At 59.7% G+C, this 22,973-nt stretch overlaps 3 protein-coding genes across 3 annotated transcripts in view; 1 reads left to right on the top strand and 2 right to left on the bottom strand.

Moving 5' to 3' along the window:
* LOC311182543 (olfactory receptor 7G3-like) overlaps positions 1–22,973 on the bottom strand; it is a gene marked incomplete at both ends in the record, with an annotated part of 735,701 nt that overhangs the window by 167,610 nt on the left and 545,118 nt on the right. The gene's annotated exons all lie outside the window — the stretch shown is intronic.
* Positions 2,644–8,517, top strand: PEX11G (peroxisomal biogenesis factor 11 gamma; the record flags this gene model as incomplete). The annotated part of the gene is made up of 5 exons (XM_084248489.1): positions 2,644–2,703; positions 3,991–4,179; positions 5,956–6,134; positions 7,644–7,706; positions 8,283–8,517. 5 exons carry the CDS (start codon positions 2,644–2,646, stop codon positions 8,515–8,517), a joined length of 726 nt encoding a protein of 241 aa, XP_084104615.1.
* Positions 13,093–22,973, bottom strand: part of ARHGEF18 (Rho/Rac guanine nucleotide exchange factor 18) — a gene marked incomplete at both ends in the record, with an annotated part of 60,414 nt that continues 50,533 nt past the window's right edge. Inside the window, 12 exons of the mRNA XM_084248488.1 lie at positions 13,093–13,250; positions 13,324–13,449; positions 14,176–14,506; positions 14,907–15,344; positions 15,466–15,513; positions 15,599–15,655; positions 16,308–16,429; positions 16,703–16,840; positions 17,890–18,072; positions 19,873–19,958; positions 20,633–20,811; positions 22,221–22,297. Of these exons, the coding sequence (XP_084104614.1) occupies positions 13,093–13,250; positions 13,324–13,449; positions 14,176–14,506; positions 14,907–15,344; positions 15,466–15,513; positions 15,599–15,655; positions 16,308–16,429; positions 16,703–16,840; positions 17,890–18,072; positions 19,873–19,958; positions 20,633–20,811; positions 22,221–22,297 (1,943 nt within the window). The remainder of the gene's footprint in view (positions 13,251–13,323; positions 13,450–14,175; positions 14,507–14,906; positions 15,345–15,465; positions 15,514–15,598; positions 15,656–16,307; positions 16,430–16,702; positions 16,841–17,889; positions 18,073–19,872; positions 19,959–20,632; positions 20,812–22,220; positions 22,298–22,973) is intronic.

Genomic DNA, 22,973 nt, shown 5'->3' with positions numbered 1-22,973 from the left:
GGGAGGCAGTGCCCCGGGGTGCATGTAAGAGAGGATGGGGACTGCCTGTGGAGGGGGCTGAGATGGAAGTAGTGGATGAATTCAAGGGATATTCTGGTGACTGGTGTGACGTGGGTGGTGCTATGTGTGGCGGGAAAGAGATGAGCATGATGATGTCCAGGCGCGCAGCAGGTAGCTGGCAAGCTGTGTTCTAGGTGGGGGCATGGTAGAGCAAGGTGTCTAGGGATGATGTGGGACTTGCTGAGTGCCAGGGGGCCTGTGGGATGTACAGGGGAAATGTCCAGGGGGAAGTTGAAGACAGGAGAGCGATGGGGGAGAGGCCAGCAAAGAGATGGCTACAGAAGTCATGGGAGTGGACAAGTCTCCTGGGGCAGTGCGGATAGAGCATGGACAGTGAGTCCTAGAGAGGGAGCTAAGCTCTTACACTTGTTATACAAAGAACCTATTTTGTATCAGCTGTGGGGCTAAAACTGAATGAGACAGACCAAAATCCCTACCCTGGTGGAGTTTATTTTCTGTTGAGGAAAGATAACTAGACAGATAACTAGATACATGAGACACATCGTCAACTTAGTGTTATAAGGCAAGGTGCAAAAGCAGCAGAAACTGTGGGTATAAAGTGCCCAGGAGAGTGTGACAGGGAGGTAACTTGAGAAGATGATGTTCGAAGAGATGAGGGAGGGAGCTGTGCAGGTATCTGGGAAGCGAGCATTCCAGACAGATGACAACCAACACATAGGTTCTGAGACCGAATGTGCAGCAACTCCAGGGAACAGGAGAAAGGCAACGTGAATGGAAAGGAGTGAGGAGGCAGGAAGAATAATGAGAGCTGAAATCAAGAGGAGATACTTTGCAAAAGGTATCGTCATCATCAACATCATTAGTCACTAGGGAAACGCAAAACAAAATTGTGAGCTACCCACCCCACATCCAGCAGGATGGCTACTTAAGGAAAGTAAATGCTGAATTGTGGAGAAGTTAGGACCTTACACATTGCTGGTGGGAATGTAAAATGGTGCAGTCGCTGTGGAAAAGTCAAACCTGGAGTGACTGTTTGACCCTGCAATTCCACTCCCAAGTGTATGTATCTCCCCAGGAGTTGAAAGCAGGGACTCAAACAAGTACAAGTACACTAAGTTCATAGCATTAGTCACAGTAGCCAAAAGGCAGAAAAACTGATGAACAGATAAACAAAATGGTATGTCCGAAGGGCTATTACGTAGTCATGAAAGGAAGGAAGCGCTGGTACTGTTATAGGACAGGGAGAGGGGCAGCCCAAACCCCGCAAACCTGCCTATTCTAAATGGGTTCTGCCATCCGCCGCATCAACACAAAACATAGGAGACTTTAATGGGAAGGAACTTTAATAAAACTAGGAAACAATGCAGGTAAGGCAAAGACTCTAGTTTCTAAATCAACAACCCAAAGTGACCCGTCCCCTCGTGGGTAAAAGTCCATCCAAATGGGATTGGCCCAGAGCAAGGCCCCAAAGCCTGCCATGAGTCTAAAGCACCTTCCAGTGGGGACCCACAGAAAAGGGTCAGAAACAACCAGACAAGCCCGGAAGGAAAAGAGCAAAATCAACATCAAGATAAAAGCTGCCATTGTCACCTCCCCAAGGGTCTCACCCACATCTGTGTCACCCCGTCCACGACCAAAAGACAAGCGCAGTTTCTTCATGTGTCTCTAGGCTCCATGTGCCTCCTCCAGGTCTCCTGGCTCCATCCTGCTTCCTTCCTCAGTCTCTTCTGCAGCTTCCCCTCTTCCTGCTCAGCTCCACCCTCCCTTGGGTGGGGCAGGGAACCTCCCCCTTTCCTGGGGACCACCCTGTTACTGTACAACACGAGGATGAGCCTCAAAAACATGTTGAGTAACATGTTTGGTGACATACTGCATGATTCCATGAAAATGAAATATCCAGAATAGGTAGAGCGGAAACAGGGGTCGCAGGGAGGTGGGGGAGGGAGTGACTGAGATCGATGAAAATGTTTTGAAAGTACAAAGGGGTGATGTTGAACGTGTGCATGTGCTAAACACACCAAGCTGCACATGGTGAATTTTGTGTTACGTGAATTTTACCTTGATTTTTTAAAAAAGGCAATGGGTCATGTTAACTTTTAAATAAAAAAAAAAACTGACGGTAATATTCGCATATTGCACAAAATTCAACAGCTACAACACGTTCCTCAAAGACGAACATTCGATCTCTTCCCGGTTACCCTTCTGGAGCTACTCTGGCCACCAGATGCTTATCTGTTCTTCCAGAACGATCCTAGGCGTTTCCGTAACTTTCCCAAACGCCCTGCTTGCTACCGCAGCAGGCCGCGTGCTCGTCACAGACGAGACACCGCGGAAGGGGCGAAGGCATCGAAGAGAGAAGCCCTCTGGGCAGCTGGGGGACCACCGGAGGCCCAGCCGCCGCGGGGCAGGCAGCCGCGACCTCCGGGGCGGCCCGCGGCGCTGGGCGCGGACGGCGCGGCGCTGACCCCGGCGGCGAACGCGACCCCGCGGGCGCAGGACAAAGGACGCGCTCAGGGACAAAGGGTCGGGGCTGCGCCTGCGCAGAACGTGCCCGGGCGCCCCGCTCGGGCCCGCCCCCGGCGCCGCGCGCCGACGTCGCGGTGACGTCACGGCGAAGTTGCCATGGCGTCCGTGAGCGGCCTGGCGTCGGCGCTGGAATCCTACCGGGGTCGGGACCGCCTGGTGAGGCTGGGGCGGAGCGCGGCCTGGCGGCCCCGAGTGGGGCCAGAGCGCAGTCCGGGAGACTGAGGCCAGAGAGGGGCGGGCTCGCTCGGGACCCCCGAATCCGCGCCTGTCCGAGTCGGCCCCTGCCCCGTCCCCCGGCGGTGGGGGGCTTCTGGCCGACCCCCGTGACGGGACTTTTGCGGGATCCACCCGGTCCTCACGTTTGAACTCTCGGGATCCGACCACACTGCCGGAGGGGTCGCCGGGCCGCCCCGGCCCAGCTCCCACGAGACTTCAGGACGCCGCGGGCTCCACCCGTGGCTGGGTATTACGTCCCCAGCAAACACCCACACTTGCGGCCAACTTAACCTGACTGCACGCTTCCAGGCGAAGAGCCGTGTTCGGACATTTAGGATTTGACGAGGCCACTGCAGTCGGTCCCTGGTTGTCCCCAGCAACCTCACGTGGGACTTAGGATTTTACGGGGCTTCTCCCGTCGCTGGGAGCTTAGATTCTGACCACATCCCCTACGCCTGAGCATTTAGGTTGTTTCACTGAGACCTCTGAGGTCGGACTCTCAGCTTGTCCCGACCAGTGTCTCTCTAACTAGGCAATTAGGTTGCACCAGGGAATATTCCTGTGGGTGAGCATCTGGGTTCCAGCCAAAACCCCTACTCAGGTTTTAACAAATCCCCCCAAATTGGAAGTTCACATTGCGGTGTTCTGCCGTTGCAAAGGAGCTGAAAAGCAATCTCAGTGAAAGTAATATACAAAACACCAGGAAAAAGTAATTTCTGAAAGGCAGGTGAAATAAAGGTACAAGGGTGTCGACCCTGACCCAATGTGCAGCGCCCCCCGCCACTCACTGAGTGGCTCCCTCTCATGAAAGTAATTCAAGCCAATGTGCCTGTTGGTCCACTGGCTTGAGACCTGATCGCCTTCCCACTCCCTAGCCCAGCCTAGGGCTTTGCTCCAGTCAGGTACATAGAAGTGTACGTTTCCGCCCAGCCCTGCCTGCTGGGAAAAGGAGGATCCAACAAGAAGGAAATGGGGGTTTCATGCCCTTGTTGCTGTTACACCTGTTTCCTGAGGCTGTGCCCTGCATGACAGAGCCAGCACACTGGCAGGCCCACGGTGCCTTTTGTCCCACCTACCGGTTTGTTTTTAAACTTCCCTTAGCTTTTATTAAAATCTTGTTGATTTAGACTCTTCTGCCTGTTTGATCACGCAGGGCCCATAGACAGGCGGGGGTGATCAGCTCTGTGTGGTAGCAGGGCCATGCTGACTACTTCTGGTTCCCCACAGATCCGAACGCTAGGGTACTGCTGTCAGCTGGTTGGCGGGGTCCTGGTTGAAAAATGTCCGGCCAGGTCAGAAGTGGGAACCCGCCTGTTGGTGCTGTCCTCCCAACTCAGTCACTGCAGGACCGTCCTGCGACTCTTTGATGACCTGGCCATGTTTGTCTACACTAAGCACTACGGCCTGGGGGCAGAGGTAATGGGGTGTGGGTGTCGGGAGGGGGTGCAGACCCTGGAAAGCTGGTGTTTTATGGCTTGTCTAAAGCCCACATGACTTTTAAAAATTCGTGGGTAGTTTATGATTTTGCAAAATTTCACTTTTTAAGAAGTTAGATGTTCTTATTTTAAGTTACATTAAAAAATAGCTAATACACTTGCATATTTCAAAAGATTGAATCATTAAAAATAAAATCTTCCAGACACTCTCAACCCCCGGTTTTCCTCCTTAGAGGCAAATTTGTCAGCTGCTTGCATCTCCTTCGTGGGCTCTGTACTCCGGGGACTACAGTGTTTACAGAAATAGTTGTGTGCCTCTCACCTGCCCCACTCCTGGCTCTTTTCACTAAACAGCACAACTTGGAGGTCATTCCTTAGCTCCACAACCAGCTTCTTCCTTGCCCGTGGCCACACACTTCATTCTCCACCTCGTAGCAGGCTGGTGACTTACCTGACCCACCTTCTCTTGTTGGCCATGTAGGTTATTTATTATTTGCAGTTACAGAAGTGCCGTGCCATCCCGCATGTGTGCCAGAGATCTGGGGTGCTATCTCTCACCTGCGGTCCATCTTGTCCCTCCAGGCGACAGTCCCCCTAGACGCGCTGCCACTCCACCCCCTGCCCGTGAGATGATCACTCAATGCTCCAGCCTTTCTCTAGACTGTGTCCTAACCTTGACACCAGCTCTGCATGGTCTCTGACTAGGGCAGGTGCCCAGCGTCTCTGCTGGGTCCGCAGCAGGCAGGGGGAGGGGCGGCGATGCTGCACCTTGGGTGTCCCTTGGCTGGAGCAAGGACCCCTTGTGTTGGCTCTTGCATTTATGTGTCTGTTTTCCCCCCCTGCCCCTGAGAGCATCCCCGCCCTGGGCAGGGTGGGGACCTTGCTGCTTTCCAGGAGATGGCAGTGGGATGAGCACTTTGGGACAGAAGTGGGGGGCCGTCTTTATGGGGTGAAATGTGCCAAATCATATCAGAAGGTCCTAGGCAAAATGGGGGAGATGGAGTGGGGCTTTGAACCCCACTGAGGCAGGGCTACAATTGGCCATTAGGAAGGAGCTGGGCAGCAGGAGACTGGGGGCCGAGCAGACTTGGGGGTGGAGCCCAGAAATGCAGCCCCAGGAACAGACTTCTGGGCATCAGCGGTCCCTTTGGAGGGCATGAGTCCATATGGGCCAGAGAGCCCCCATGTTTTGCCACTTCACCCCATCCGAGATGGAGCAGGCAGGTACCCTAACTGCTTCTGTTTGCCTGTTGGTGGGGATGGTGACCCTCTCTGGAGGGATGTGAGTCCAGCCTTGCAGCTCAGTGCCCAGGTGCCCAGGAGGCCCTGGTGGCCCCACCCCCTCCGCCTGGTCAGGGTTTTCTGTACTGATGCCTGCAAGGCTCCCCTCAGGGAGAGCCTGACCTGGAGGTTGTGTGTAGGGCTGGAAGCCCTCAGGACAGGAAGGCCGAAATGTGGGTATCTGAGTTGCCCTATGTGGGAATCACCCGGGAACTTAAAATAAAAATCCCAGGTGGACCCCACCGCACACCTGGGGAGGCACATCCCTGGGCTGGGCGCTGGCTGGGGAGCTCGAGCGTCCCCGAGGGCTGCTGTGCAGCCGAGCTGAGACCCGTGGGCAGTGACAACCAGACGGCTGAGGGCAGGAGGCAGGACCTGCTGCAGTGTCAGCGTGGGCAGCCTGCTTGCCCTGCGACCTCTCTGGCACGGCCTGGGCCCCAAGCCCATCCCATACACCCCATTCCTGGTCCTGCAGGAGGAGGACATTTTTGTCCGCTGTGTGTCTGTCCTGGGCAACCTTGCTGACCAGCTCTACTACCCCTGTGAACATGTTGCCTGGGCTGCTGATGCCAAGATCCTGCACGTGGACTCTGCCCGCTGGTGGACGCTGAGCACAACCTTCTGGGGTCTCTCCCTGCTCCTGGGGATAGCCAGGTAAGCGGGGCCGGGGGGGCGGGGGGGGCTGCCTACCAGCATGCTGGAGGGAGCGCTGGAGATCCCCAGGTGGGCCTTCACCTCAGCCCGTAGCCGGTGGTCACTGTAGCAGATTGTCATCAACTTGGTGACTTTTACGAAACAAGTTATCTGGAGGTTGGCATTCCAAATGGGTCTCACTGGCTAAAAGCAAGTTCTTGGCAGAGCTGTGTTCCTTCTGGAGGCTGTAGGGAGAGGCTTTTCTTGCTTTACCCAGCTTCTAGGGGAGGCTGAGTTCAGGCCCCTTCCACTCCAGACCCCTTCTTCACGCCCAGAGCATGTCTGACCTCCGTGTCTCTCTGCCTCTGCCCTCCTGCCGCCTCTTGTGAGGCCCCTGTGATGTCACTGGGATTGTCTCGTCTCCAGAGCCTCACAGTCACACATGCAGTGCTCCTCTGCCACGCAAGGGGACATGCCCACATGGACGTCTGTTGGGGCCGTGACTGTGCCCGCCAGGCCCAGGGAGAACCGACTCTGGGGCCTGGACGGTGGCCAGGAAGCCACCTTTGCCGGGGTCCCTGAGCCTGCCTGTGTGCTCATCGGCAAACACTCCCCGATTAAACAGCCAGTAGCCCCTGGCTGGCCCTGCACACTCAACCTATATGGTTTCTAGAATTTTAAAATAATGGCTTCCTCCTCAATGGGTGGGTTTGTTCAGAATCCTCTGTCCCAGAAAAGCCAGGCAGAGCAGGACTGCCGTATCTGAGTTCAGTGGCCCCGAAGGTCTTACATTCCTGGCGGGAGGCAGGGGCTCTCCCCCCGGGGCCAACCGGGCAACTCGGGTGGGGTGGTCCTCTCTCTTGTCCTTGGGTGCAGCCATGACCTCCAGTACCCGCCGTTTCAGATGCCGTAGTTACATGCTTATTGTCAGTGGCCTGGGAATGAACAACCCCCAGAGTGGAAGATTCAGTCACCCCCGCGAGGCCAGGTCCAGTGGTCCTTATACTCGGTGGTTCCTGCTGCCCAAGCTGATGCTTTGTGGACACCTTTTTGCTTTGTATCAGATCTTGTTTCTTCTGTTACCAAATGAGCCAGGGCACTCAGGGGGAGACAGCTGCTCTGGCCACTCCAGCCTCGTGCCCTCATCTCCAGAGGGACAGCTCCCCCGCTGAGCTGCGGACACCCATGTGGCATGACGTGCCTTTGGCACTGGCTGGTGACTTGCAGTGGCCTAGCTGGGGTTGCTTGGCCACATCCAGAGCATTGGGTGCTCCCGAATCTGGGAATTCAGGGGCCTGAATCAGGGATGAGTCCCCAGGCCTGGCCACATCTGGGGCTCTGGAAGGATCTGGAAGGGTGCAGGACAGTTGGAAGCGCATACTGAAGAGTTGGACAAACCTGACAGGGATCCTATGGCTGTAGTGACAGGTGGGAAAGTCTCTCTCACCCCCGAACCCCAGGCAGGTGCTGGGAGCTGACCCATCTTGCTTGTCTTGCCCCTTCTCTGGGACCTTCTCTCTGGTGCTGCAGATCCCTGTGGATGGTCCTGAAGCTGAGACAGAGGCTGAGAAGCCCCACAGAGGCCTTCACCAGGTATGGGGTTTTGCCCAGAAGAGAGGCTGTCTTCCTCCCGTAGGCCAGGGCCCCTGCGCTTCCCCCGCCAGAGAAGCGCTCAGTCACCACCTGTTATCAGTCTGTGCCCAGTGCCAGCTCTGTGCTGGGGCCTCCCAGCAGTCTCTGGGCGGGTGGTGTAGGTGGAGAAGCCAAGGCCTGACTGCAGCCCCCCACAGCAAGCAGCAGAGCCAGGGCCCCGACCCGAGCCCTCATGGCCGCACCTCCACAGGGGCGGGATCGGGGACAGTTTCCAGAGGGCCGTGCCTTGTCATATTTACCCTGACAAAGAACTTGGGGTAAAGCTGTGCCAGGCATAGGCACCTGCCCACTGGCCAGCCCCGCCCCAACCTCCCTGCTGTCTCCAGGAGCCCTGAGGATGAAGGTGTGGGTTTGAGACTATCCACACGGGTCTGTCTGCACCCTGGGTTCCCTCTGGGGGTGTGACCGGATACCATCCCTGCGGAGGGCCAGGGACCCGTCCTCCTCACCTGGAAGCCGGTCTGTGTGCGGGCGCAGCGCCGGCCTCCCACACGCCTTTCCTCCTCGCTTCCACAGCCAACTACCACGGAGCAAGCGGTGGGCCCTGGAGGCCCAGGTGCGGTCGGAGCTGCTGACTCTCCTCAGCAACCTGGCCGACCTGGCCAACGCCGTGCACTGGCTGCCGCCCGGCGTCCTATGGGCTGGCCGCTTCCCGCCCTGGCTGGTGGGCCTCCTGGGCACCATCTCCTCTCTCCTCAGCGTGTACCAGGCCACTCAGGCCAAGGGCCAGGCCGACGTCGCCACCCTCTGACACCACCTGAGAAGCACGGATCCAGCCTGAACCCCAGTGGGGTCCCTTCTGACCAAGCTGAAATCACTGGAGCCTGGGCTGGGTCTTTAATTGGGCAAATCAGGGTTAGCGGTAGGGGGTACAGGTGAGACCCTCCCCCAGGTGCTGGAGGCCAGGCCTTGCCGTCCCAGCCTCTTCAGACTTCTCTCAGGGCCAGAGGGAAGGACCCTGGGACCCTCGAGCGCAAGGAAAGGCTTTGGGGACCTCAGAAGCTCCGGCTCAACCCCCCCAGCAAGCCTGTGAGGCCACCGTCGTGCTCCAGGATGGGCTTCAGATAATGGGAATCAATTAAATATTGTGGTGCAGCTGCCTGGTGTGCGGAGTTGTTCTGAACATGCGGCTCCTGCACACACCGCCCTGGCTCCCCAGGGCCAGCACCTGGGCCTAGTTTTAGGAGCGGGAGGGGAGAGGTGGTGGTGTGCTGGGTTCAGCTTCTCTTGGGACTGAGTGGTCAGGAGCCGCGCTTCCCCTGTGCGCCTTCTGGAACATGCTTGGCCTGCTGGGTCCTTTCTGACATGTGAGTACAGCCTGCTGACCTCAGCAGGCAACTGAGGGCAGTTTCCGCCCCCAAAATCGCAGGCACCAGGCCTGGTGTGCTGCCCCCTCCTGACCTCTCTGGGCCACAACCATCCTCTTTCTGCTCAGGGGTGGCTGGGGCATCTCACACCAGCCTCAGAGCAGACCCAGGACCCCCGTTGTCCATTCGGGGCTGGGCTGGGAGTTTTGTGGGCTCCAGGCCGAGGCCACGCAATGCTGTCTCTGAAGAGGCTGAGGCTCCACCTCTACCCAGCGGGGCTGGCAAACGGGGCGCATTTGTCATCAGTCTGATGCTGGAGTGGCAAGGGTGGTCCTGCCCCAGCGCTCTGCCGTCCCAACCTGCCTCCTCCAAGTCCCCCAGGAAGCAGAGGGGCTCTGCTGGGAAAATCCAACAGAATGGCCTTGCTCCCAGCCCGAGCCTCACTGGCATCAACATTTGTCCATTTACGAAGAAGGTAAAAGGCTGGGAACAGCTGGGGTGCTGAGGGCTGCTTTGGGTAAGATGGAGGCTGGAGACCCCACTTGACCCCGGCTGGGGCCTCCTTAGTCCTTCTCAGGGGCTCCCTCCACCCAGGGCCCCACTGTTGAGGACCAGGCTGGGTCAGCCCTTCTCTCTTTGCAAAGGAGAAGGCACCCTTAGCAGAGGCTGCCTTCCCAGCACCCGGGGCATCAGCAGAATTAGGGTGGGGGTCATAGCAGCGCCTGCGGCTTGGAGGCTCAGTGAGTGATGCCTGTAAGGCTCTCAGCAGAGATTCTTTGTGTGGAAACCGTGTGAACACCTGCCCTCGGGTCACGCCAGCTTCAGCTCTCCAGAAGGACACCTCACACTACTTAGCTGCCCTGGCCCAGCTCGTTGTGCCCAGCCCGCCCCCTCCAGCTGCCAGCGCCGCTCTGATCTGTGTCTCGATCTGCCCATCTGGTGCAGGAGTTCTCAGCCACTTCTAGACTGGGTGGAATCCCCCTAAGGCTCCAGTGTCAACCACGGGCGCCCTGCAGAACATGCCCATGCAGGCCGTTGGGGGCACTCCTGGGGGCCCACGGCTATGCTGAGGAAGATGGGGGCACTGGAGTGAAGGTGATGGTGAGCCCAGAGGCATGCAGGCCCAAGGGGGCATGTCTGGGGGTGGCTGGGTGGGGTCCTCAGCAGGGCCCAGGAGCCCGGCACCCCTGCAGGTCTGGGCAGAGCCAGATGCCAGGGCTTGGCCTGCCACTCCCAGCCGTCAGGGCTGGCAGGGCGACAGCACCAGGGACACTGCTGAGATGGCCCCACCCCAGGCCCGGCGCCCTTCCCTGGGCGGGCAGCTCAGCCTCTCCAGGTTGGGCTGAAGCAAGTCAATCCATGGGGACTGGAGTGAAAAGGGGTTTCTGAGTGGTAAGAGGGACGCCTTGAGAGCAGGGGCTGACAGTGCTGGGCACACCTGAAGGCCGCAGGCCGCAGGCCACCACTGTGGGGCGACAGCACCTTGCTAAGGAGCTGACACTCCGGGGCTACAGGGACAGGCCTCAGTGGGGAGGAGTCAGCGGGGCAAGGAGGGCTTGGCAGCACCCCCACTCCCAGATTATCTAGGGTCTGCTTCTGGGAGGTCCCTGCAGCCACCTTGGCACTGCCAGGGCCTCTGACTTTGAACGTGCAGACACGATCACTGTGGGGGGTTCCCTCAGAGTTAACAGGCACAGGCTAGTTGACCCGGCTCCCCTGTCCGGTCTCTTGGCAGGTCTGGTCAGTGCTTGCCTGGAGTCCTGCGCTTCCCACCCTGGCTGCCGTGTGGCGGTCACTGTCCGCTGGGTCTGAGGCCTGCACCCAGCAGGAGAGGGGCAGCAGCCCAGGGCGCTCAGTGCGGTCACTGTCCGCTGGGTCTGAGGCCTGCACCCAGCAGGAGAGGGGCAGCAGCCCAGGGTGCTCAGTGCCTGGGTCCACCCGCGAGGGCTGGGATGTCACAGCTGGTTGTCAGGCAGGCCCTGGAGCCTCCCGGCTCTCCCAGGTCCACACAGGCGCTGTTGAGGGGTCAGTGGGGCCCTGCCTAGTGCGATGGGTGCAGGAGCCAGGGGAGCCCCCAGTGGAGCCCACCACGACAGCACAGACACTCAGGCAGACGATCTCCACACCAAACCCTGAAGGACGGCTGCTGCAACTCATCTGAGACACTTTATTGCTAGGAGTCAGGCCTGAAGTTCTAGGGCGGTTCTGAATACCTTGCAGTGAGAAAATGCTGCAATTATTAAAAAATAATTGTCGGGTACATTAAGATCATGATCACAATGAACAAAGATGTGCACAGAACCCACAGAAATGACATTTGTTCAACCACCAACTTTACAAGTAAAATCAGGCTCTACCTAGGAATGACCTGGGGGTACCGGTGAGGCCTCCCAGGGGTGCCGCCTGCTGGGTGGCACAGCTGAGAGCCCCCCCAGCTGCTGGCAGGGAGCCCTGGTTCCCACCACCTGGCCAAGTGGAAAGGCCTTGAACTCATGTCAGGGCCGTGGCGTCTGGAGGGTCACCAGGCGTGGGTGGCGTGGCGGGACCCCCTGCTGGGGCAGGCGTGGCTGCGAGTCACCAGCGAAGGCCCAGGAATGTTCTCACAACAGAACGGAACTCAAGGTCCGCTCTTCTAAAGTGCACAAGACTTCTCAGTACAAAAACACGAAACACTGACAGACATGGCACAGACGGCTCTGCTGTGTCACAGCCGAGGGGGCGCTTTTCTCTGCCCCTGGCTGATGCTTCAGGCCCTGAGGGCAAAGTCAAGGGGGCGCTGAGGGAGGGGAAGAGGCTCAAGGGGGTGTGGACAAGGACAGGGACACTAAGTCATTCACTGCTGCTCTCAGTTCTATGTCACTGACGGGCTGTGTCACCGTGGCCCTGTGCCACCCCTTCTCTGGGTCAGCCTGCGGCCCACCAACACTGCGAGGTGCTGAGTTCAGGGGGAAGCCCGGGGTACAGAAAAGGTGAATGAATGTCTCCTCTTCCTGCCCTGGCATCCCAGCTTGAGATTGGCCAGAGCTGGACCCCAGATCTGACCCCACTGCCACCCTGGGCTAAGGCCGGACATCTGACACTATCCTCAAGGCGTTGGGCCTTCCGCTAGTCCTGCGGCCCTTCCCCGCCTCCAGGGGAGGGTGGCCATGGCTCCCGCTGCTCTCTGGACGTGCAGCGTCCATGAGGTAGCCATCTGCCCACTTGCTGGCAGCAGCTTCCAGGCCGCCTGTGCCCCGGCTGCTGGACAGGCCCAGGTCTGAGCAGTGGCTGGTGCTGTCAGGCCCACGGAGCATGCCACCTGGGTGGAGCGCCTTGGGAAAGCACCAAGTCTGGACAATAGCAGGTTTAAAAACTGCCAGATTAGAATGAGTTATGAGCAGTTTCTTCTAGGATGAGCTTCTGACCCTACAGAACCTACCCAGGGCCGGGGCCACCCTCCCAGCACCCTGCCCAGGGGGCCCTGCCCCTCAGCGGGCTGTGCGCCTGCGGTCACCACGAACCCTGTCGGCCTCTACTTTGGAAGGCAGTTCTGCCCAATTCTGTGAGCAAACACCACCGGCCCCTTCTGGGGCGCCAGCGACACCCCGGCACCTCAGAGTGGCTGCAGGCAGGGCCTCACCTGGGGCCAGCACCTCCTCCTGAGGCCGGGGTCCGGCCTGTCCTCGGGCCTCAGGAACACCATCACCCATCACTGCCTTGGGAGAAGTGGCTGGGAGCAGCTCTCGCTTACCCACAGGGGTGCAAGGATTTAAAATAGCTCCTTGGGTTAGCTCTGGTTCAACCTTCGATTAAAAACTTTCCTTTTTGAATATATATTTATATAAACAGTTGAGAAAGTTACCCAGGCACCACTGTTAGTCCTGCTGAAGCGCCTCAAGACAACAGGCTGGCCTGCCCTCACCCTGCCAGGGGTCACTTGTGGTGGTTTGCTCAGGAAGGGGACAAGGACAGCTGGGCGGGGGCCCAGAGCGCGCGGGGCGGGCAGGACAGGGAGGCATCTGTGCCTCAGCACGCGCCCCTCAGAAGAAGATGACGTCTTCCTTGCTGGCTTCCTGCGTGGCCAGCGGCGTGGCCGGCGGCTGTGGCACGGGCGGGAAGGGAGGCGCCCCAGTCTTCACGGAGAAGCCCTCGGAGGGGGCGTCTGCCGGGGTGGGGCTTGGGGCGGGGAAGCTCAAGTCTGGAAGAGAGGGGGTTCTGGGTTCAGCTGGGCCAGGCACCAAGGGCGCCCCGTGGTCAGGGACTGGGCTCACCTGGGGGGGCGGAGGGGCTGGGGCTGCCTGGCAGGACGGGGCTCAGCGACCGGCGGTTCCGCAAGACGCTCTCGTCCTTGCCCATGAGCTTGTTGAGAAGCGGCTGCTGCTTCAGGTCAAAAGAAGCTACAGAGGGAAGAGGCACAGCTTGGGGTGCTCAGGCCTTGATCTAAGCACACGAGGGGCCCAGTGGCTCTGGCCTCAGCCGGGTCTCCCGACTCTAGCACTCCCCATAAACAGCCCGGGAGGACCCAGGGACCCGTCTAGGAACAGACACGGTCAGCTGTGAAGGCCCCAATCAGGCGATGAACAGGAGCAGCCCTGCCTGGCCCCAGAAGGGCCCCGGAGAACTCAGACTAGAGCCCTGTGACAGGCTCTGCTCCTTAGGGGAGGCTCCAGGATGGGCTGCCCTGCTGTGGCCTGTACCCCGCAGCACCCGAGGGGCCCGTGCTTTCTTCGCTGGGGAACCACTGCTGCGGGGTCCCCTCTGGACGTGGTCAGAGTCCCCGGTACTGGCAGAGCAGGGGCTGGAGCGGGGCGAGTGCAGCACTGGCCGCCTCGCTGGGCCTAGGTGACCATGTCCCACGACTGTCAAAAGCCCCTCCTCCCTGAAGTGCCAAGATGGCCCTGGGTCCTGGACCCCAGCTCAGGGCCACTTCAGTTGTGCTTCTGGAGATGAGCGCCCTGTGCGGAGGGGGCCTACCACAGCCCCAGCTGTGCCTCGGGTCTCTGCCGACGCCCCACGCAGGATGGCCTGGTGCTCTTCCCCCTCCACTATGAGCTTCTCTGGTGCCATGAATCCTCCTGGACCAGACCGGGAGGGGCAGGGAGGGGTTACCCCACAGGGCTCACCTGAGCTCTCCCAGCGCTGGGAGCCCCGACTCTTGTTCTTGTCCTTGCCACCCTTGGTGGAGGCGGCCAGCTTGGTGGGGATCTGCTGCTGCACGGCCGCCTGCCTCTGGATCTGGTTGGTGGTGCTGAGCAGGTGGATGGGCACATCGTTCTTGGCTGGCCGGCTCTCGGCAGGGGCACTGTCCCGGCGAGCCACCTCTGGGCGCTCGGGGTGCTCAGGCCCTGCACCCGACAGCAGGGTGCTTCCCCGGGTCCCCGGCACTCTGCCCAAGGCTGTGGGCCCCTCGGGCCCCTCCCCATTGAAGCTGGGTGGGTGGCTTGCGGGCTGGCCCTGAGAGTGGGAAAAGACACATTCAACACCACTGTCTCCTGGGATGTGTGCGGTGCCACGTGCCAGCCTTGCCTGCCTGCTGCCCAGGGTCAAGGAGCGGCACAGACCCTACCCACCCACCTGCCTCCTGAGCTGGGCGGGTCTCCTGGGGGCAGAGCTGGTGCCAGGCCGCCCTTCCTGCCTTTGAAACGGACATGGGTCTGCACACTCACATGTGCACACTCATGCTTACACTCAGCCGTGTGATCTCAGAGAAATGCTCATGTGCACGTAATTCTCATGCACACTTTTGCATGCACACGCTCATGCGCATGCACACACAGCCCACACATGCACGAAACACTCGCACTCACGCCCCTTTCACAGCGCACATGTACCCCACTACACCCCGTGCACCCACCTCTGCCTGGGCCTCGGGAGGCAGCGCCCCAGGCGCCGTGTTCTGCTTCTTGAACCTGCGCAGCACCTCCAGCCGCTCCCGATCCCGCTCCAAGGCGCGCTGGGCCTCGCGCAGCCGCTCCAGGTCGTGCTGGTAGGCCTGCCGCTGCTGCTCCAGCTCCCCGCGCTCTTGGCTCAGCCGGTCCTGCAGCTGCAGTGCCTCGGTCTCGCGCTCCAGCAGCCGGGCGGAGGCCAGGTCCAGCTCCTGCTGCTGGCGCCGCAGCTGGCCCTGCAGCTTCTGCATTCCCGCCAGCTCCTCCCGCTGCTTCTCGAAGTTCCGCTGGCGCTCCTGCTCCAGCAGCACATTCCCCCGCGTGGACTGCAGCCGGAACTGCTTCTCCCACTCCTGGAGGGTGGTCCTCTGCATCTCCACGTAGCTGTCCTGCTGGGCGATGATGGCCTGTAGGAGGGGACCCCCGAGATGGTCCGGCTGACTTCAGGGAGGGCCACGCCCTTCCCCTGACCACAGCCCCGATGGGGAGACCATGTGCAGCTTTTCGCTCTCCAGGAAGACCCTGTACCTGGAGACTGAGAAGCATTTGGGACAGCGTCTGGATCCGCTGGACAAGCTGCAGGGAGAGGGAGAGAGAGTAGCTGTTGCCAAGTGGTGTGGGGTGAGCTTGCCCACCCCTGAGGCCACGTGCCTTTACCCACCTCTGACTCCAGGACGGCGGGCAGGGGGCTGCCGCATTCTGCACCCAGGGCCTCCACCTATAAGATAATTGCATCAAGGCAGTTTCTAAAGACCAGTGCAGCGTGAGTCAAACCTGCTTACATGGACAAGATACCCCCTATGAGGGCCATGCCCTGCCTAGTCACGTCTAGGTGTCTGGTAGACACAGGCGCAGATGGACCCAGGAGCAGAGGTTGGTGCTGGCCCTGGTGTGGGCAGCTCACAGAGCTCAGGTGAGGCCCGGGCACTGGCCTGGGAGGTCCGTTGTCAAAGTCAGCCAGAGGCAGCGACCCAGACTCTGCTCCCCCATCTGACGCTGCTCTGGCCCAGCGCCTGGCAAGGGAGGGTCTCTGGAGGAAGGGGAGGGAGTGGCCAGTGTGACTGGGGCCCCACGGAAAGCTCACGGTCCCTCAGAGCTGTGTCTTGCTGTTGACAAGGCCACCGCTTCTGCCCCGAGCCTGCACACCCCACTTCTCATTACTGGGGTCCTCAGGAGGAAGCAAGGAGGGTCCTCTGCCACTGCATGTGAATGTGGACGACTCAACCATGAAACAAGATGGCGCCTGTCGCCATTGGCTGTGTGGTGGGAAATGCAGCGCCCCAGGTGCAGGCTGACCGCGTGTGTTGGTGGTGACCAAGGGCTGGGCCCACGGCACTAAGCGAACAAGCCCCAGTGGGGGAGATACCTACCTGCGGACTTTCCTCGGAGGCCCCTGGGGTGTCACCAAGCTTAGGGTCTGGGCTGCTCACCGGGCGTTGCCTATCTTGGGGCCGGGAGTCTGCGCTGTAGTTCTTCTTCTTAAAGCTGCCATCTGAAAGCCCAGCAGGGAGTGTGAGGGCGCTGCTACCCTTGGGCCCCAGGAGCAGGATGGCCTGTCTGGGTGCTGCTTCAGAAGCTTCTAGAACCCTGGCCACAGAGAGCTTCTAGATGGTTGAGGGGAGGCAGCAGCAGAGATAACAGATGCCTGGACTTTGTCAAGGACACCATGTGAGGGAGACACTCCAAGAAACAACACAGCCCCTGCCATGGATGCTTCCCCGAGGGCCCCGAGAAGGGGCCTCCCATCCCCCATGCCACCACTCACTCTTGCCAGGGCTGCTCACACTGTCGTAGCCCCCAAAGGTCTCTGCTCTGCGGGGCAGGGCTGCCACACAGCCTCCATCGTCCACCTGGCCGTTGGTGCTGCCCAGTCGTCTGCAGATCAGGCTCTGGATGTCCTCGACTGCAGGGGAGGAACAAGTCACCTGGTGGGGCCACGTTGAGGGTGTTGGGTATGGGGTGGAGCCAGGCTGAGGGTGGCAGGGCCATGCTGAGTAACAGGGGCGTGCCCATGCCTTCCCAGCTGCCTGGGGCCAGACGCAGCACACCCCCTAACTTCAGATGCTGCAACCAGAACAGGCCACCCCAGTGCACAGGAGAGCAAGAGGGGGGTGTGCTGGGGGCCAGGGATGCACTCGGTCAGGTGGCCGCTGTGTGGCAACAACCAAGGTCACACAAGTGTCTGGGACACACAGGCATGGCTGGTGAAGGGGCTTTGGGCGGATAGCAGTGGCCCCTGGAGAAGTGTGAGGGAGGACAGTGCTTGGCTGGTACGTGCCGCCCCATCTGGTCTCTGCTCTCTCCCTCTGAAGGGGAGCCTGGAAGGTGGCGGCCATCTCGTTGCCATTCAGAGAGCAGCGAGCTGTCCGGAATGCCTTGGTGAGCACTGGCTGCCTGCTCTGACACCCTCCAGGCCCACATGGGGCCCAGCAGGGTGCGAAGCTGCCAGGGAGCCCCCAGGGTCCTGACCGTGCTGTGAAGCAGGGGGGCAGGCTGCCCAGGGCCTGTAAACCCCATGGCCACTGGCGCTGAGAAGCCTCTTCCTGCCCGATGTGGGGTTTCTGGCCCAGAGCCACCTCCTCGGGGGACTGCTGGGTCCAGGAGCCCTCTGAAATGGCCCACTGAAGGCCTGTGTGTGCATTCTTTCTGGGGATGTGGTCAGTGGCTCTTGTATTAGCAAGAAGGGGAACCCTCTAGCGTGGGGGACCTATTCTGGTCAACCTCGCTCCCCGGGGGGCCCGGCGGGTCCTTGGCCGTGCCAGGCCCCGGGAGCATCAGCTGAATGGGAGGCGGGTGATCCAAGTCTGTGGGGGGCACAGCCGATGTGTCCGAGGACGTCCAGCCCCACCAGGTGGGGTCAGCTGCTCTTTCTGCAAGTCTGCCCTGCAGCTACTTGCCCCGGCCAGGGGTGCGGCCACCACGCCGCGTGCCCTGCTCGGGGAGAGTACTCACGCTCGCGCATGGCCGACTTGAGAATCCGCTGCCCCTGCAAGTTCTCCGAGGGGTCCCCGCCGCGGAAGAGGAGGCGCGGCTGTGAGGGGTCGTCCGGCCCACTCATCTCGGCCATCTCCAGGTAGACCTGCTGCTTCTCACTGAGGATCTGCGCGATCTGCTGGTCCTTGGCGCTCAGCCGCTCTGGGAAGGCACGCGGAGGGAGGGGCGGTCAGCCGCCGGGGTGGGGGACCTGGACCCTGGGGACCCTGCCAACACCACACCCCGTCCTGGCAGCGCTCCCCTCTGCTCAGCCTCACCATGGGGCCGAGAGGGAGCAGCCCTGTCTCTGCCCGAACTATACAAATCAAACACAGCGGGACCTTTGGGGCTGACTTATTAGTTAGGGGACACAATGGAGTCCTGGGAGGCGTATTTTCCTAATCTCAAAGATCTTCCTCCAGGCATTTAGGTCAAACTCCTTCCAAGTCTCCAGGTTTTATACTATTTTTTGCTGCCACGACTGTGACTTGCTTTAGTAGATGTCCTCGGTGGCGACTGCTGGTATCCCTATACCTGTATCACGTTCGGCCAAATTATTAACTCTCTTAGCAGTGCCGATGGTTTTCTAGTTGAATCTGTTGGATGTTCTAGGCACATGGTCACATCCCAGGCAGAAAGTACTCCCTTTCTTGTCCTGGCTGGACCCCTTGGGACGAAGCTGATAACCCCAACGTGGCCAGCCCTGCCTGCCTCCTGATTTTGAGAGGCGTGGCCCTGGCATTTCAGTGTGAAGGGGGAGAGATCCTTTTGATCAACGATGAGGAAGAACAGCTTGGCCAAGAAAATATCTTTTTATTTCGAATTCATTAAGAATCTTGCTGGGAGTGAGTGGTGAACAGACACTGCTGCGTGACTGGGGTGCGTTTTATCCCCGTCCAGCAGAAACAGAGTTAGAAGGGGGTGAAATGACCTAAGTCATTGCTATGCTGCAGCTCAGTGGGTATTATGAATACCCCAAAAAGTGCACCTTGCCCCACAAAGAGAAATGAAATATATATGACCTCATTTTATGTACTTATTGTTTAAGTGTTATCTGACTTAAAAACAAATAAAAATAATAAAGGGAGGTTGACTGAGGCCACAAGGTACTAGGAACTGTTCTTGGCAAGGAGCTCTTAAAAAGACCTAAGATGGGGAGGGGTGATAAACATAAGGGGGTGCACCCTACAAGGGAAGGGTCTTCAGTCCTAAAAAGGAAGGGGGTGCTGACATGTTCTGTGAAACAGGTGAACCTTGAAAATCTCACATTCTGTGAAACCCACCAGACCTGGGAGGACAAACACTGAGTGACCCCGCTAATGTGAGGCGTCCAGAAGAGGCACATGGCCAGACCCCGAAAGTAGTGGTTACCAGGCAGGACAGGGGGATGTTAGTGGAGATGGGGTTTCTCCTTGGGGTGATGAGGACGGCTTAAAGGCAAAGGTCACACAGCCCTGGGACACAAGGAAAAGCTGCTGCACGGCAGGCCAGTGGACGAGCTGTACGGTGTGGGAGTTGCACCTCGGTAAAGCCGTTAAAAAAACCCCAAACAAAATGGGGGAGAGAGGAGGGCCCTGGTCACAAAGCCAGGGCTGGGCTGGGTCAGCCTGGCCCCAGAGGAGGCTAAGGGGTCCCGTGCGGTCCTTGCATATGTGGCCCATGGAGGCTCCTCCCTGGACAAGGACAGGGCGAGGGGGCTGCTGAAAGAGACCCTGGGCTGAGAGCTCCCCTTCTCGCCCCCCTCGGGAAGGCACTACCCATGACAAAGTCCAACCCAAATGTCCTGCAGAGCTGGCGGACACCACCAGCCCACAGCAAAGCGCCAGGCTGCTCAGGCGGTGACTCCGCTCTGTTCCAGAAGGGCCAGAACAGAGATGCCACTGATGGACCAGGGCCCGCCGCCCGGGGCGGGGTGAGGCCGTCACTGTACGAGGGACACGTGGTGGGCGGGGCCTCCCCTACCTTGGAAGTCCCTCAGCCTCAGGTTGCAGGGCATCTTCCTCTCCTCTTCAGCATCGCCGAAGGGCGCCTCCGCCTCATCTGGACAGCTGCAGGGAGAGGGCACGCGGGCAGCAATGCCCCCCAGGCTGGCTGGAGTGGGCGCCCAGGGTGCAGGGACCAAACGCTAAGGCAGTCTCATTTGGGGCGTGCCCTGGCTTGTTAGTGCAGAAGTGTGTGTGTGTGTGGGGGGGGGGCGGGGGAGGGGATAAAGCCTCAGCACGGTCAGGCTCGAGGTGTCGGATGCAACTGTCCTCGGGCCTTCACCACCCATGTAACCCGCAGGGGGAGACACTTCTGGAGTTGGCCAACACCGGCCGTGAGCACAGGGAGCCGAAGCTGAGTCTCCAGGGAGCTCTGAGCAGCTAAGCTTCTGGGAAGTTTCCAGGTGTAAAGAGGGAGCAGAGGCTGGAGGGGCCTGGGGGCTGGGGTCCTGAGGGGTCCCCAGGCCTGTGGAGGAAGGACAGGACACCGTGGCCTGCTCTGACAGTCCTGGCCCCAGACTGGGGGCCCTCTGTGTCAGGGGAACATCCCACCAAACAGCAGGTTGAACCCCCCTGGCCAGAGACATCTGGGCATTTGTAGCATTCAGCAGGTGGAGCAGTTGAGGGAATGGCGCCCTCGGCCCCCTCTGATGAGGGGCTGCACAATGCAGCAAGGTGGAGCGAGGCAGAAAGCAAGATGCAGGGTCACCCATGCCGCTGCCCGGCCCCGGCTCCCTCACCTCTCCACGGCCCTCCGGATGTGGTCCACCCACGCGTCCCTCTCCTCCTTGGAGCTGGTGCACATGTGGTACATCTCCGGCCCTTGCATGGACGCGCTGATCAGAAACATGGCCCTCTCCTCGATGGCCACCTCCCGCACGATGAGCTTTTGCAGGGAGATGATGGGATGCTTGGAGTCCTGCGGGGGGTGCACAGTGGTCACTTTGTGTCCTCTCATCGCCAAACAGCTGTGGGATCCTGAGTCTGTGGGGAAGGGGACTGAGGAGGGGGCACAGGCCCCACTCATTTTTGAACAATTCGAAACAGAGGTACTTTGCCAACTGGGCCAAAAGAGATACTATCACAATGACATCCTTGCATCCTTTCAACACGTTCACTTAACGTGCTTAAAAAATGTGTTTCGGGCCTCCCCGGTGGCACAGTGGTTGAGCGCTGGGTTGCGAAGCTGCCCGCAGCCTCTGCAGCGCCGGTTCGATCCCCGGCTGCTCCCCGGCCACCGGAGGAGGGTCCCCCATGGCGCGCAGACCTCTCCTGCCGCCCGCTGCTCCCCTCAGCAGTGTACTTCGGTCCTTCTGCCTGCTCTGCTCCCCGCTCTGGCTCTGGTGAATTCTCTCACCCTCCCGCGCTTCTTACTATACCCAGTGCTTGTATAAATAAATAAACAAATAAATCTTAAAATTAAAAAAAAAAAAATGTGTTTCATAACCAGTAACACATGGACACTGTACGGAATTCAAAAGACAGGGAAGGTTGTCTGTCACCACGCAAGCTTCCCGACCCTGGCCCAGGCACCCAGAGGCACTGGTATTCCCACCCCCGTGACCCAACAGGGGGTAACATCCCACATCAGTGAAACCCATGTTTTGAGTGGCTGCTGACTGTCCCCCAAATCCCTATGTTGAAGCCCCAACCTCCCCCTAGCCCTTCTGCACCCCTGACGGGGTTATTTGGAGGCAAGGCCGGTACGGAGATGAATGTTGAAATGAGGCCACCGAGATGGGCCTTAACCCAGCGTGACTAGTGTCCCTGTGTGAGTGGAGCAGACCCAGCCACGTGGGGAGGGACACGGGAGAAGGTGACACCTATGCACGAGGCTGTGTGGGAGGCCAGTGTACAGCAGGCTTGGTTCGGGGCCAGGCTGTTCCGGGCCAGCACGCATGGAGCACAGGGGCACAGTTTACACGCAGCAGCCACCTGGACTCATCCGCAGTGCTAAGCCAGCAAGGACGGGCCAGGAGCTGCTGAGCGAGTGTGGGAACATGACAGAGACTTGAGGGGTTCTGGGAGGAGCCCCGAAGCCTCTGTCAGGTAGCAAGATAGGACCCTCATTTTGGGAAAATTCTACTCTGGCCTTGCTGGAGCCTGCTGGCCTTTGGGGGCTGGGCCAAGGGCCCCTGTGGATGGGCTCTCAAGGCCCCTGCCCTCTGCTGGCCTCATATTCTGTCGTCGAGGCCCCTGCCCTCTGCTGGCCTCATATTCTGTCGTTGAGATGGCCTTGCTGCCCCCTCCACTCTGCCACCTGCTGAGAGATGCCTAGAGGGGCCTGAGGCCCGGTGTGGGGTCTGCCCCCAGGAGTGGGGTACGTACCACAGAAGCAAAGACATATTTCTGGTCCTTTTCCTGGAGCAGCAAGAGCACGTCGGTCAGCAGGACGGCAAAGATGTCTGCAGAGAAAGCACAGAAGCAAAGTCTTCAAGGACTGCATGTGCACAGCCCCGAGGGCAGCAGGTGAGCAGGCTCCTGGGGCTCCTGGCCCAAGGGCAGTGGCTGAGTGGGCTCCGGGGGGCTCCCCGTCCCAGGAGGCCTGGCTCTCTGGGCTCTGATGAGCGGCAACAGTGAGTGGTCGGGTTCTCCTCCGCTCCCCGGAGCCCAGGCAGCTCTGCAGTCACGACCCTGAGGTGGGGGTCAGTCACCCCGCTGACTTTCAAAAAATTCAAAGCAGATACTGTCTCTGGCAGCAGGGGCTGTGTTATATATAGGCCCTGTGCCCTGATAGCCCCTGCACCCTGCACCCTCTGCTGCCACGCCGCCCGCCGGGTCTCTGCGTCTTTGAGAGCCTCCTGACTGTCCAAACGTGGACTCCCTCTCTCTTCTCTTGGCTTCGAGTCACCTGGACCTGAGCCACGTGCCTGCATCCTGCTCCGACCGCCATGGCACGCTTGGGCCCTCACCCCGGGCTTCGGGCAGCAGCGGGTGCGGGTCCCCATGGACGGCGACCTGTGTGCTGAACCCTACAGCCACGTGCAGTCCTGACACTCCACAGGAGCCCTCCTGCTGCAGGAGGCGTGACCAGCATCTTCCTGGGGCTCCCCTGCTTCATCAAATACCCTCTTCGTGTGA

The sequence above is a fragment of the Talpa europaea genome (genome assembly GCF_964194135.1).
Source record: "Talpa europaea genome assembly, chromosome: 12".
Taxonomy (NCBI): Eukaryota; Metazoa; Chordata; class Mammalia; order Eulipotyphla; family Talpidae; genus Talpa; species Talpa europaea.
The sequence above is the reverse complement of the archived record's forward strand: the minus strand, read 5'-3'. Positions and strand labels throughout refer to the sequence as shown.